The sequence below is a fragment of the Passer domesticus genome, chromosome 20 (assembly GCF_036417665.1).
Source record: "Passer domesticus isolate bPasDom1 chromosome 20, bPasDom1.hap1, whole genome shotgun sequence".
NCBI classification, from domain to species: domain Eukaryota; kingdom Metazoa; phylum Chordata; class Aves; order Passeriformes; family Passeridae; genus Passer; species Passer domesticus.
In genome coordinates this window covers 8539879-8553112 of record NC_087493.1, presented here as the reverse complement: position 1 = coordinate 8553112, position 13234 = coordinate 8539879, and the positions used below count along the sequence as shown (strand labels likewise).

The window sequence follows — 13234 nt, the reverse complement described above, 5'->3', positions numbered from 1 at the left end:
CCCTTGCAGGTCCTGCTGGAACCAGGACATCAGCAGCAGCAGGGGACAATGGGGACAATGGGGACATTCCACACAGGGCTGAGCCATTGCTGTGTAACAATGGGCACTCTCTGCCAGGGCAGGGGGACACTGCAAAGAGGGACACAAGAGGCACAGGCTCCGGAGCAAGGAGGAGACTGAAGAGGAAGGACCCCGTTGGCTGTGCACCTCTTCCTCTTCCTTCTCCTCCTTTTAACACCTCCCACCACCCTGCCTGCTCCTCTCCGGGGCAATAGCACAGGAGGCTCTTGTTCCTGGCAGCTTTGGGACACACCAGCAGCAATGGCAACGCTCACTCTGGGCCAGATGCTGGATGCTGCCCTCGGGTCATCGAGAGCTGGAATCATCGACTTTGAGCAGCTGCACAACCTCCTGAATGGGATGCTTTTGCACCTGGGTCTGCGGGATCTGCTCGTCCAGGAGAACGGGGAGCCACTGGAGGGGGCCGAGGAAAGCCCTTTCGCTTTCCTTAAGGAGTTAAAGGAGAGAGTGGAAGCCAATGAAAAAGAGCTCGCCGAGGTAGAGGCTCTTCCCAGCCCCAGGTGCTCCCCCCAAGCCACCCCTTCCTCTGGAATCTGACCCCCCCGTGCTGCTGGGGAGCTGCTGCTGAGGATGTGCTGAAGGCCAAGCACTGCCCAGGCCCTGAGCTGCCCCTGGCCCTGTGCAGACCCTGGTGGCTGCAAAGGACCTGGGACCCTGCCCAGGGCTCACCCCTCCATCCCCCTCTCCCAGGTGAGGGCTCTTTGCCAGGAGCTGCGTGAGGAGGTCAACGAGGTGAAGCTGGAGCAGTCCCACATGGCAGAGGACATGCAGTATATGCTACAGAACTTTAACATGGTGAGAATTTTAGCATGGACCCCCTTGAGCTGCCCCTCACTGTGCTGCCCTGCTGCCCCTGCCCTGCAGCCCTTGCAGGCTCCCAGTGTGAAGGGCACCAGGAGGGAAGAGAGCAGAAGGTGGGTGCTCATCCCAGCCCACCTGGAGCCCCCCACTTTCCTTCTGCCAGCACTGCCCCGGGAAGGGCAGAAGGGCACCACTGCCCACAGGTCAAGTGGTTGAGATCACTGCCTCCCTCAGACAGGGCTGCTGAGGCATTTGTGAGCTAAACAGCCATCAAAAAAAAAGTAATCGGTCCAGGGAAGGTGAGGAGACAAAGGTTCACCTGTGAAATACAGCCACAGCCACTTGGCATAGCCCTGTCCAGGACCCCTCTGTCTGATGTCCAGGTTAATTTGCAAATGTCCCTTTTAAATCCTGCTCCTGTGTTCTGACTCCTGTCCCTGTCCTCACCCTCCTCCAGGAAGATTTCCAGAACATGATGGATGAGCTCCGTAACCAGCTGATGGAGTCTCTCATGGTATGTCCTTGAGCAGGGCCTGCTCCAGGGCAGGGTCCCCTCACATCAGGACAGGGTCCCCAGCTGTTCTGGGGTGGGGAAGGGGGTCAACACTCCTCTGGATCCTGTCCTGCCCCCAGTTACACAGATGGCTCTGATGCCTTCCTTCCCAAAATTAAATCTGGAAAAGAGGCTGATGCTCTCCCCAGCCCCAGAGGAGGTGAGAAACATGGTGTGCTGGGACGTGCTGGAGGACTGCCTGGTGGGCAGGAAAGCAGGAGGAGGAGGAAGAGGAGGTCAGGGTCTGGCAGTGGAGGGGGATCGCAGCCCCCTGCACCCCAGCACCTCTGCCGAGCTTGTTCAGGACTCCCCTTCCCTGTGCATCCCACAGGAGAAGGACCTGGATAGGCTGAGCCAGGGCAGCTCCTCAGCTGGCCTGGCGTGATCCCAGCTTGGTTTCTGCTCCGAAAAGGGAATGTTCAGGGTGCTGGGACAAGCAGCAGGAGCTGGTACCTCCCTGGGTACAGCCTGGCTGCGCTGACATCGCACCACAGCCCCTCCTTGCTCAGCACAGGCAGGACCAGGGCTCCCTGCCCTCCGGGTCTCTCTGCAGTGGTGGCTAGGGCTGGGGGACAGCAGAGGGATGTCACGGGGCAGGTCTGGGATACCGAGTCCCATTTCTGGAGGCAAGAATGCCTTGCTGCTGTATTAGATGGCATCAGTTGGGTGTTTGCTGATCCCCTGGGTTGGCTGTGAAAACCATGATCATGGAGGTGCCCAAAGGGCTAAACTGGCTGGGGAGGAACATTTTGAAGCTCAGCACAGGCAGGTGCAGGCTCCTTCAGAGGAACAGCCCAGGCACCAGCCCAGGCCGGGACTGCCCGGCCGGAGAAGCAGCTCCGTGGGGAAGGAGCTGGGGCTGTGCACGAGCAGCGCTGTGCCCGGGGCACGGGAAGGGCACTGGGCCCGGGGTGCCTCAGGAGAGCATCTCCAGCAGGTCTGGGGCTGATGCTGCCCCTCTGCTCAGCCCTGGCCAGGCCTGCCCTGGAGCAGGGTCCAGCTCTGGGCTCCTCGGGATGGGACACGGAGCTGCTGGAGCGGGTCCTGTGGAGGGACACAAAGATGGTCTGGGCACTGGGGCATCTCTGTCCTGGGGAAAGGCTGAGGGCGCTGGGGCTGTTCAGCCTCAAGAGGAAACACTGAAAAGGAATCAAGGTTGTGAGGCTGATGCTGAGCATCCAGGGGGGGATCTGTGCCTCAGTTTCCCCAGGAAGAGCTGTGTTGGAAGGCTGGCTGGGGGATCCTGAGTGCAGCCCAGTGTGGCAGCCAGCCCATCCTCTCCTTCCCAGTCTGCCATGAAGAACATGCTGGCTGGACCCAGCTCCCGAGACAAGAAGTCTGGCCACCACCTCCTGGACTCAGAGGATGACCAAGGGCTGATTGTCATCGGCAACGAAAGTACCTCTGGGCACAGCTGGGGAGGGAGAGAGGGCACAGCGGGCCGGGCAGGGGCTGCACTGCTGCCTTGTCCCCCCGCCACGCTCCCCCTGGCCCTGGGCAGCTCCCTCTGCTTTCTTCTTCCAGTCACCCTCGTGGAAAAGCCCAAGACACCAAGGCACGGGGACAGCCAGCCTGCCAGCCCCCTGTCCCCCAACGGCAAGACACAGGGCAAGGGGAAGGAAGAGAATGCGGGCAGTGACATCGTGTCCATCGGGGAAAATGACACGGGACAGAACGGGGGACGGGGCGGCGTGGGACGCAGGGGCGTGGGACAGAAGGACACGAGACGAAATGGGCAAGGGGGTGACACGGAGCAGAAGGACACGGGAAGGAGCGGGAGATGGAGCACCAGAGGACGGAATGGTGTGGGACAGGATGAGCTAGGACAGGATGACATGGGACAGAAGGACATGAGACGAAATGGGCAGTGGAGCGATGCAGGACAGAGTGACATGGGACAGAAGGGCATGGGGAGGAATGTGAGATGGAGTGACAGAGAATGGAATGACATGGGACAGGATGACATGGGACAGGATGACATGGGACAGGCTGATATGGGACAGAAGGACATGGTACAGGATGACATGGGACAGATCAAGAAGGAAGAGACCGAGATACACATCTCTGAGGTAGAGGCTCCTCCCAGCCCCCTGGGTATTCCCCCTGAGGTGACCAGCATGGGAGAGATCAAGGAAGAAGAGACCAAGATGGGCATCTCCAAGGTAGGGGCTCTTCCCAGCCCCTGAGCCACCCCCTCCTTTGGGGTCTGCACCCCCTCTTGCTGCCCTTAGACCAGGGTCTGGTTTAAGACCAAGCTCACAGTGGCACAGGGGGCTTCCTTGAGGGAAAGGGGTGGAGCTCTGGAGGCGAGAGCTGGGGCTGAAACCCTGCTCTGCGTGCTCAGGCTGCTCCCCATGCTCAGAAAAAGGGTTTGGATGGCAGTTTGACCACCTCAGAAATGCACCCAAGAGCCCCTGGCAGCCATGTCCCGGGGCAGCGGGTGCAGTCAGTACGAGGCCACCCAGGATCCCAGAACCTCTGGATCCCAGCCGAGAGCGTGGCTGGGCCTAGCAGGTGAGTGTCACGGGGACAGCAATGGCTTTGGGGACAGCACTGGCCCTGTTCCCTCTGGCTGGGCCCATGTGGTGCCCTGGCGTTGGATCCATTATCCACTGATGGGGCTGTGGGGATGCTGATGGTGATTTCCTCCCAGTGGCAGCAGGCTCCCACCATCCAAGGAGGCACATGGAGGCGGCGTCAGGATGGAGGCATACCCAGCTGAAGCTGGACTGTAGGTGCAAAGCCTTTTGTGACAAGTGTGGGGGACACTGGCTTGTCCCCTGGCAGGGCTGGGACACGCAGTGCCAGAGCCAGGTGGTGACCTGCCCTCCTGGCAGGGCACAGGGGGGTGACCAAGAGAGGTGTGAGGCTGGTTGGGATGGCAGCTGTGTCCTCTGACCTTGCCAGCTGCCCCAGGTCCCATGGGACTGGGTTGCCCCTGGGAGACATTCCCATAGCAGTGGCTTTTGGGAGCTTCCCCCTGTGGATTCACCATTGTCCAATACGAGCTGGAGCTTTGTCCCAGGTGGGACTCCATGAATAGCCCATTTCCCAAATCACACCCCCTTTATTTTGTAACCAGCCAGTGGGTTGGGTTGTGCTGTGGTGCTGGTGGAGAATCCAGGCTCAGCACCCCATGATTCTCCTGAAAATGCTGGAGCTCCCTGCAGTGCCTGGCCCAGCTCTTGGCTCTGCCCAGTCAGGGCTGTGTGCCCCAGGAGCCTGCCCAGTCTTTTCTCCCTGCTTCAGGATGCTCCTGAGGGTGCCCTCCTCCGAGTACTCACCTTGTGAACCGCTTGTGAAGCTGCCTGGCCAGTGAGTGGCACCGGGGCACGGGGGTGGGACAGGGCCAGAGGGGTGCTGGCAGTGCCCTGCAGCCTCAGGGCTGGCTCCTCTGGCCCTGTCACCCACCCCGTGGCCCCTGTCACCCTCCCAGACGCCCTGACTTCATCTCATCCACGCCACCGGCATCCCCCGGCCTCTCCATGCGCCTGCCCCAGCTCCGCAGGCAGGAGCCCAGGTAGGGAGCTGGGGACCCACCCTGGGCCCGGGGGAGCCACCCCTGGGCCCTGGAGAGCCCTGTCCCAGCAAGCAGAGCTCTCCTGGCTGGGGTGGAAGGGGCTGGAGGTGCCCAGGCAGAGGCAGAGGGTCAGCTGGGCTCGCCCCAGGTCAGAGGGGTTTGATGAGTCGTGTCTGGTGTCAGCCTCAGCTCAGCCTTGCTGGGGACTTGGTGCCTCGTGTGAAAGGAGTTCCCAAAACCAAGCCCTGGAGCTGGGACAGGCCTGCTCCTGCCTCCTGGTGTCCCCTGCAAAGGGCACTGGGACCTGTCAGGGCCATGGGCAGCTCTTGGGGCTGTGGGGAAAGGGCAGATCCTGCAGGGCTGGGTGGGCAGGGGTCTCCTTCAGGGCTGGGTGGGCAGGAGTCTCCTGCAGAGCTGGGTGGGCAGGGGTCTCCTGCAGGGCTGGGTGGGCAGGGGTCTCCTGCAGAGCTGGGTGGGCAGGGGTCTCCTGCAGGGCTGGGTGGGCAGGGGTCTCCTGCAGAGCTGGGTGGGCAGGAGTCTCCTTCAGGGCTGGGTGGGCAGGGGTCTCCTGCAGCAGCTGGAGGAGGGGGAGCACCCCCTGCACCCCTCCTGGCAGAGCAGGTTGGAGCACAGGGTGCCAGGGCACTGAGCCCCCCCGTGCCCCGTCCCACAGGGAGCAGCCAGCCGAGGGCTATTACCGCAGATCACCGATGTACTCGGGCGGCAAACACACCAGCGTCAGCCCCGTGCAGCCCATGGAGCCGCTCCTCCCAGACCCCAACATGGTAGGGATGGGGATGGGGACGGGGGGGACACGGCCGGGACAGTGATGCTGGCACATCTGTGCCTCAGTGTCCCCGGGAGGAGCCGGGCGGGGAGGCTGCCCTGGGGGTGCTGGGTGCAGCCCAGAGCGGCAGAGCCAGCCCGTCCCCTCCTTCCCAGCCCGGCACGTACGACCTGATGGGCAAGGATGGAGTCTTGTACCGGGGCCGGACTTCCCCGACGGACTGAGCAAGCAGCGCCGGCCTGCAGCAATAAAGGGAGCCCACCAGGCTGTGCCTCCGGAGCGGGATCTGCCCCTCGTGCACACCGAGCAGCGTCCCCTGCCCTGAAAGCACCCCTGACACCTCCCAGGCTCTGGGTCAGCCCCCTGGGTCGTGCAACCCCTGGCCCTGCCGGGGGACCCCCAAAAGGGGGAAGCAGGAGGAGGAGGAGGAGCTCGTTTGCTGCTGGGGAAGGGGGAAATGGGGACCTCAGCAGCAGAGCACAGTTTGGTGCCAAATCCCAGCTGGTTTGCTGCCGCTTATCCCGGGATGAGCACGGCCGGGCTGCCTTCCTCACCCGGAGTGCAGAACCCCCCTGGCACCCCCCATCCCTCCCGCAGCGCTGCCATGGAAGCACGGACCCCTCTGCTCCCACCTCCCAACAGCAGAGGGACACGAACCCTCCTTCCCCTGGTGCCACCCCAGGGCTTGGGGCTGCTTCTCCTGGCCCTCTGTGCCACCCTCCCAGTGCCACCATCCCCGTGCCACCGTCCCCGTGCCACCCTCCCTGTGCCATCCTCCCTGTGCCATCCTCCCAGTGCCATCCTCCCCGTGCCATCCTCCCTGTGCCATCCTCCCAGTGCCACCCTCCCCGTGGATGGGAGGAAGCCCCAGTGCGTGCTGAGGAACCGGGCAGGACAACCCCGACCCCCAGGCACCGAGGGGTGTCACAGCTGGGGACACGTGGCTGTGCCCGCAGGGGACTGGGGATGTCCCCTCTACACACAGTGACACTTCCTGGGGGGGGGACACAGCTCTCGGGTGAGTGGGAGGGTGAGAAAGGCTGAGGGGAACCCCACAGGAACCTCGGGGGGCCCCAGAGCTTATGGGGGACATCCCCTGCCCGCCTGGTGGGTGTCCCCAGGCTGTCCCCCCACAGGGACAGCCTCCGTCCCTGTCAGCTCCACTGTACTCCACAGGCACGGGGAGCTCCTCCTGGAATGTTCTCCCTGCTGGCTTTGGGTTTTCAGGGGAAAACCAGGTGCTCAAAACCTGCTCTGGGGGTACTGAGGTGGACAGAGCTGGATCTGGGATCTCCCCAGTGCCACCTCCTGTAGGATAACTGGGAACACCCTGAGCAAAGCCCTGGGCACCAGGGCAGAGCCAACAACCCAGGGCAGAGCCAACAAACCAGGGCAGAGCCAACAACCCAGGGCAGAGCCAACAAAGAGCCAACCTGCACTCCTGGCTGGGGCTGAGGGGTGTAAAACCAATCACCTTTGGGACAGATTGCCTCTGCAGGACGTGGCCCAGCTGGGGTCTCCTCTTTGGTGCTCCTCCTCCTCCTGCCCCTTCTGCTGCCCCCAGGATCCAGGTGCACCCTATAAACACCCCCAGCCCTGGGTGATGTTTGGAGCAGGTAAAGCAACCCCAGGTAGATTTTTTCTGCCTTTTCTCCCTGGAGTTTGTGCCATCCTGGGGAGCTCCCCATCCCTGCAGGAAGCTTTGCACCGGGCCTTGAGCCCCCCTGTCAGTCCTGACATTCCCAGAGCTCCCATTTTTGGGGTTTTACCGCCGCTATTTGGTGAGTGAATTTTGTGGCCACGGCTTGGTGAGCTCCCTGTCCTCTGGCTGGTGACCCTTCTGCAGAGGGGACACTCAGAGGACACCATCCCCTGCCCCAGTGTCCCCACAGTGCTGAGGCTGGGGGGCTCATCCCAGGGTGGGTGATGGGGCTGGGGGGCTTTTCTAAGTTGTGACATTTTGTGAGGGGCAGGCAGGGCTGTCAGCTGCACCCCCTGGCACACGGGGGCTCCTGGCTGTGCTGGCACAGCACCCCCATGGCCCTGGGTCTTCCCTTCCCTCTGTTCCCCCTCTTTGGGGACAGCAGAGGTGGCTTGTGCAGGCAGAGCTGATGGCACTGCCACACAGAGGAGTCACCCCCATTTTCAGTGCCCTGCCAGGGACACCCTCCCAGCAGAGAGAAAAGGCAGGGACAGCTGGTGTTAAAAAAGTGATTTTTTTTTTTTTTTTTTAGTTTTTATTATTTTTTAAATTAATAAAAAACCTTCAACCTGTTTTTTGCTGGGTCTTTTTTATCTTTTTTTTTTTTTTGGTTTGTTTTTTCTGTTTGTTTTTTTTTAAGCAACATTGATTTGAAAACTAAAAAACCCCCAGCTCCCCCCTGCCTGGGGAAGCACCACTTAGGGCAGTCACAGGGACAGGGGGACATCACTTTGATAAACCCCCAGGCCCTGGGGGTGCTGAGGGAGGGAGGACAGGGTTGGGGGCAAGTCCAGGGGGAGTCTGTGCAAGAAGCCGGGCTGAATTTCGGGAGCCAGAGAGCTGCTTTTGCTCTGGGCACTGCAACAAGTGCCCAGGGAGCCAGAGCTGGGGAGGGTGTCCAGTGGCTCCATGTCCCTGTGGCTGTGATCTGGGGTGCCAACAGCCACCTCCATCCGTTTATTTTTGCTATTCCTGTCCTCCCCTTCCCTCTCCTGCCCCGATGTAGAGATGCTGGGTGGGGACAGAGCCACAGGGAAAAGCCCCAGACACCCAGCAGCTGCCTCCACGCCGCTGCTCCTTCTCTCTGGATTTATATACATTAGATATATTTATATATTATAGTTATATATTTTTTTTTTAAAAAAGGGGAGGGGAGTAGAGAGCAGCCAGAGGCTCTCACAGGTCAGTGCCCTCCCTGGCAGCACATGCTCCCCCGCCGCCACCCCACTAAAAATAATAATAAAACCTAGAAAATTCTTCCAGTGCGTTTCTCGGCGAGAGCCCCTGCTCCCAACGCCCCGGCCCGGCCCCCCCTGACCCCCCCAGCCTTATCTCTGCCCATCCATGGTGGCCACGGCTTTCTGTGGGGGGGCAGGGGCCGGGGGGGCGGGCGGCCAGGAGGGCTGCGCGTGGTGCAGGTGGTGGTGCAGGCCGTGGGCGGTGGGCGAGGAGGGGGGCAGCCAGGCTGGCTGGTGGCTGGGGGGCGAGGAGGCCCAGAAGGGGCTGAAGCTGCCCGGGGGGGAGCAGGCCATGGAGGTGATGGGGCTGTTGCTGCTCTGCAGGCTCTCCGAGGTGCGCAGCTTGGAGAACATGGCCAGCGCGTCCGGGAAGTTGGGCGGCGTGGCCGGCGTGTTGCTGGGGGTGCACATCTGCAGGGCACAGCAGAACTGTCAGCTCAGGCACAGAGGGGCTTGTTTGGGGGTCCCAACCCACCCACGACAGCCAGGCTCATTGCTGGGGATCCATCCTGTATCCCACAGCTGGTACCCTCCCAAAGGTGCCAGGTGTAGGATACAGGACGGACCCCCAGGGGTACGTGTGGCTCCCCCAAAGGTGTGGGGTGCCCAGGGAGAGGATCCAGCCAGTCTGGGAAGGACATTTTGGACCATCCCATGGATGAGGCGGGTTTGGGGAGCAGCACGAACAGGGCTGACACAAAGGGGTCCAGCATGGAGGGTGCTGGGGTCCCACCTGGCCCCCTTCACCAGGTCCCTCACCCTGCTCCCCTTCACCCCACGATGGCAGAGAGAGCACAAGGCAAGCAGGGCCCCCCCAGTTCCTGGTACAGGCCCTGCCTTCTTGGGACCCAGCTAAATTTAGCACCGGGACAGTGATGGATCCGTCCCTTTTTCCAGCAGAGGAAAAATCCACTGGGGAGGACCCAGCCCTGCTCCGAGGCTGGCACAGGGACCCCAAATCAGCCAAGAACTGGCTGAACTGAGAACTGGGGAGGGGCTACGAGGGGCACAGGGGTGTGTGTGAATCCCATGAGGATGCACACACAGGCAGGGGATGCCTGCATAGGGAGGGGTGCATGCACAGGGAGGCTTCACCCCTCTGCTTAAATCCATCCCAAATCCCTGCTGCCCTCCTGGAGCCACAGCTCCTGACAGATGTTTGTGGGGACTTCAGGGGGCTGGGACAGTGTCTGCTGCCTTTAGCAATGGGGGAGTGAGATGTTTCTGGTGGTGAATAGCTGCTTCATCTCCCCCTTCCTGGGCGTTTTCCCAGGATTTGCCCCTGGCTGGTGCCCAGCAGCCCCTCTGCTGCCAGCACAGCCCTAAATCCCTCCCAGAGGTTCCTCCTCATCCCCGTCCCAGTGATGCTGGGATCAAAGGAGCAAACCCTCAAGTCAGGGTGCTCCCCAGCCTGAGGGAAGCAGCAGCTGGCTCTCACCAGCCTGGGGAGCTGGGGCACCCCGAAAATGCAACCACGGCCTGGCTGGCACTGAACAGCTTCATAGTTAACCAGGAATATTCCTCCACAGAACTCATTTCAGAGCTCAGCCTCTGCTTTTTAAATTAACCTATACATTTGGCAGTATTTGGAAAGATACTTGTTGGGGGAAGAAAAAGCCCAAACGAATCAACAAACCCCCAAAACCTTAAATTTGCTCTGTTTTGAAAAAAACCCACCACCACCACAGCGAGCCCTGGAATGATGCTGGACACAGCTGTGAGCTTCTGGGCTGATGTTTGCCAGATTAATTTGAAATATTAATTAAAAATTAAGAATTTCCATGTGATTATTGCCTTCCTCCTCCAACACATCTCGGGGAGAGCTGTCAGAGGGTCAGTCACTGACACCCCAAACAGCTCTGGCAAGCCCTGGCCCCACAGCCTGGAGTCTGTGGGGGCTTGGGGGGCTCCCCATGGGGTGGAGGTGACAGGGACGAGCCCCCGCCCATCAAACCACAGCCTGCACTCACAGCTTTGTTCCCTGACGCCTGAAAAAGAAATAGAAACTGCCGGCCCCAAACTCCTCATCTCAAACTGCACAAATCAGGGTGCCGGGGAGGGGGAGGGAAACACCAAATAAATTCCCCAAGACGGGAGTGTCTGGAGAGAAGGTGGAAGGTGTTTTGACACCACGTGGAGCACACATTGCTGAGGAGGGGCAGAACCAGGTGCCTCGGTCCTGGGTGGGGAATGGGGTGCCTGTTTTGGTTGGGGAGGGGTCCCTGTGCGGGGATGGGGGAATTCTGCATCCCGCCGGCAGGAATTGCCCCGAGGAGGCTTTGGGGTGGGAACGGCAGAGGCTGGGTCTGCTCCTGCCTGCTCCCCCGGCCCCTCTCCCCCTGGAAATCCGGCTTTTCCCCCAGCAGACCCTGGGTCTGTTCCCTCCTGTTCCCCTGGGAATCTCCAGCTTTTCCCCCAGCAGACCCTGCAGCCCGCCCGGGGCAGCTCGGAAGCGTGCGGGCTGGGCAGGAATTGCAATAAAAGGGGTTTTACTGGGAGCTGGCTGACAAAGCGACTTTCTCCGAGGGAAACCCAGCGCGCTCGCTGCCGGCAACGCCGGGCAGGCTGGCGATTCCCGACAACACGAGAAAAGGGGGGAAAATTCGCCTGAACCCCGACCTGCTCCTTCCCCCAGGCCGGCAGCGTCCAGTTCCCCCAACACCAGAGCATGGCGTGGGGGGGGAGAGGGAAAACAAGAAAGAAAACCCGCAGAGAAACACAAAACAAAACACCCGGAGGGGAACAACTTCCTCCCTCCGGCCAGGGGGATGTGCCCTCGGCCAAGGTCAAGCGGCCAGGGGGGGGAAAGGGGGGTCCAGACGTGGCCCCCCGGCCCGGGGGGGGGGGAGCCCAAGTTGCAGCGCGATGCTCGCCGAGACAAACTATTTCCTGGCAGACATTTTAGCTCGTGTTTACATTCCCGGCTGCGTGCTCCTGCGGGCGCCCGGCAATATGGCTGGCAGGGAGCTGACAGCTCGGGGGCCGGGGGCTGCACCCCTCGGGGGGCTTGGGGTGGGGGGGTCGTGGTGCGGGGAGGGGTGGGGGGGTATGGTTTTTTTTTTTTTGGCGCTGGGAAGGGTGTGAAAGTGTTTTTGGGGCTGGGGGCGCTGGGGAGGGGTTTGGGGGTGTGCAGGGGTGAGGTCCCACTTACCATCTGGGGGGGGTGGTGGCTGCTGGGGATGTTGGTCTCCTGGAAGAAGGCGCTGAGGGCTGTCTGTGGGGACAAGCTGTCAGCTCCAGCCCCCCACCCCCGAGACAAAGGCGGAGGGACAACAGGGACCCCCCCCCCAAAACTCACCCCGCCGCCCCCCGCTCGCTCCCACCCCCGGTGGGGGGGGAACCCAGGGGTGCCCGCACCCCGCCAGGCCTCGGGGCTGCCCTTCACCGGGCCCGGCGCTCATCGTGTCCCCTCCTCGCCCCGGGGACCCCCAATCCGGGGGACACCCCCGGCCCGGCTCCGCACCCCCCCCCCCTCCGCGGCACCCCCGGAGCGCAGCGCGGGGAGGGGCCGGCCCGCCGCGGCTCGGGTTACGGCCCCGGTATAAATAACCCCGGCGGGGCCCGGGCCCGGCTCGCCCCCCGCCCCGGTGCGGGTACCGGGGGGCGGGCAGGACCCCCCAAAACCCAGCCCCGCCTGCCGGTGGGCCGCGGCCGCGCAGGCCTTGCCGCCACCCCCACCGCCTTCCTCCGCGCTGCTCTGCGGCCGGCCGGGGCGCATCGCGGCCCGGGGCTCCCCGGTTCGGCCGGCGGGTCACCCCGACGCCCGTCCCCGTACCTCGAACTGCCAGTGCGCCGCCTGCAGCAGCTGCTTGGCCTGGTCGGCGGCGCAGCCCGCCGCCAGCACGAACTGGTTGATCATCACCTGGTGCCGCAGCTCGTCCATGTTGACGGACATGGCGGGGCGGCCCCGGCCCGGCCCGCACCGCCCGGAGCGCCCCGCGCCCGCCGCGCCCGCCGCGCTCCGCCGGGGCACCGGGGGGCGCCGCCGCCCCGCCCCCAAGCCCCCATTGGCCGCCGCCGCGCCGCGCGCCCCGCCCACCGCCGGCTTCGAACCTTCCAGCTGCCCCGGCGCCTCGCCATTGGCCGCCGCCTGTGTTTTGGCTGCAGGCGGCGCGGCGATTGGCTGGGGGTGGAGGAGGCGGGGCCAGGCGGGAGGGAGAGAGGGGGAGCCGGCCGCTGATTGGCTGTGCGGGGGGTTTTGTCGTGAGGCGTTGGTGACGTCACGTTCATTGAGGAGGTTCATTGAGGAGGGGCTCGGCTTGGGGGGCGCTCATTGAGGGGTGTTCAGGGGTTATTGAGGGGATCCTGGTTTTGGGGTTCGTTCATTGAGGGGTGTTCAGGGGTTATTGAGGGGATCCTGGTTTTGGGGTTCGTTCATTGAGGGGTGTTCAGGGGTTATTGAGGGGATCCTGGTTTTGGGGTTCGTTCATTGAGGGGTGTTCAGGGGTTATTGAGGGGATCCTGGTTTTGGGGTTCGTTCATTGAGGGGTGTTCAGGGGTTATTGAGGGGATCCTGGTTTTGGGGTTCGTTCATTGAGGGGTGTTCAGGGGT

At 62.5% G+C, this 13234-nt stretch overlaps 2 protein-coding genes across 4 annotated transcripts; one reads left to right on the top strand and one right to left on the bottom strand.

Moving 5' to 3' along the window:
* Positions 1-102: 102 nt before the first annotated feature.
* On the top strand, positions 103-6009 carry LOC135284421 (uncharacterized). 3 transcript variants are annotated; one of them, XM_064395929.1, is made up of 12 exons: positions 103-558; positions 772-876; positions 1340-1396; positions 2725-2833; positions 2960-3423; positions 3469-3597; positions 3780-3949; positions 4089-4166; positions 4685-4750; positions 4872-4955; positions 5629-5740; positions 5898-6009. In XM_064395929.1, the coding sequence occupies exons 1-12, from the start codon at positions 322-324 to the stop codon at positions 5964-5966; spliced, it is 1680 nt and encodes a 559-aa protein (XP_064251999.1). In that variant the 5' UTR covers positions 103-321; the 3' UTR covers positions 5967-6009. The 3 variants fall into 3 exon arrangements, with proteins under 3 accessions (XP_064251999.1, XP_064251998.1, XP_064252000.1); XM_064395928.1 differs by having other exon boundaries at positions 105-558; positions 2960-3597; XM_064395930.1 differs by having other exon boundaries at positions 443-581; positions 2960-3597.
* A 2539-nt stretch (positions 6010-8548) lies between these two features.
* On the bottom strand, positions 8549-12668 carry UBALD2 (UBA like domain containing 2). Its single transcript, XM_064395575.1, has 3 exons — positions 12458-12668; positions 11834-11896; positions 8549-9093 (listed from the first exon to the last, which is right to left on the bottom strand). Exons 1-3 carry the CDS (start codon positions 12575-12577, stop codon positions 8773-8775), a joined length of 504 nt encoding a protein of 167 aa, XP_064251645.1. The 5' UTR covers positions 12578-12668; the 3' UTR covers positions 8549-8772.
* Between the last annotated feature and the right edge of the window lie 566 nt (positions 12669-13234).

Bases quoted from the DNA above. Each gene is read 5' to 3' on its own strand.
- UBALD2 (XM_064395575.1), bottom strand. From the start codon at position 12,577: ATGTCCGTCAACATGGACGAGCTGCGGCACCAGGTGATGATCAACCAG. The intron at 11,897-12,457 runs GTACGGGGACGG...TTGTCCCCACAG, and splicing joins CGGCGCACTGGCAGTTCGAG to ACAGCCCTCAGCGCCTTCTT. The intron at 9,094-11,833 runs GTAAGTGGGACC...TGTGCCCTGCAG, and splicing joins GCCACCACCCCCCCCAGATG to ATGTGCACCCCCAGCAACAC.
- LOC135284421 (XM_064395928.1), top strand. From the start codon at position 322: ATGGCAACGCTCACTCTGGGCCAGATGCTGGATGCTGCCCTCGGGTCA. The intron at 1,397-2,724 runs GTATGTCCTTGA...TCTCCTTCCCAG, and splicing joins AGCTGATGGAGTCTCTCATG to TCTGCCATGAAGAACATGCT. The intron at 4,956-5,628 runs GTAGGGAGCTGG...CCCGTCCCACAG, and splicing joins CTCCGCAGGCAGGAGCCCAG to GGAGCAGCCAGCCGAGGGCT.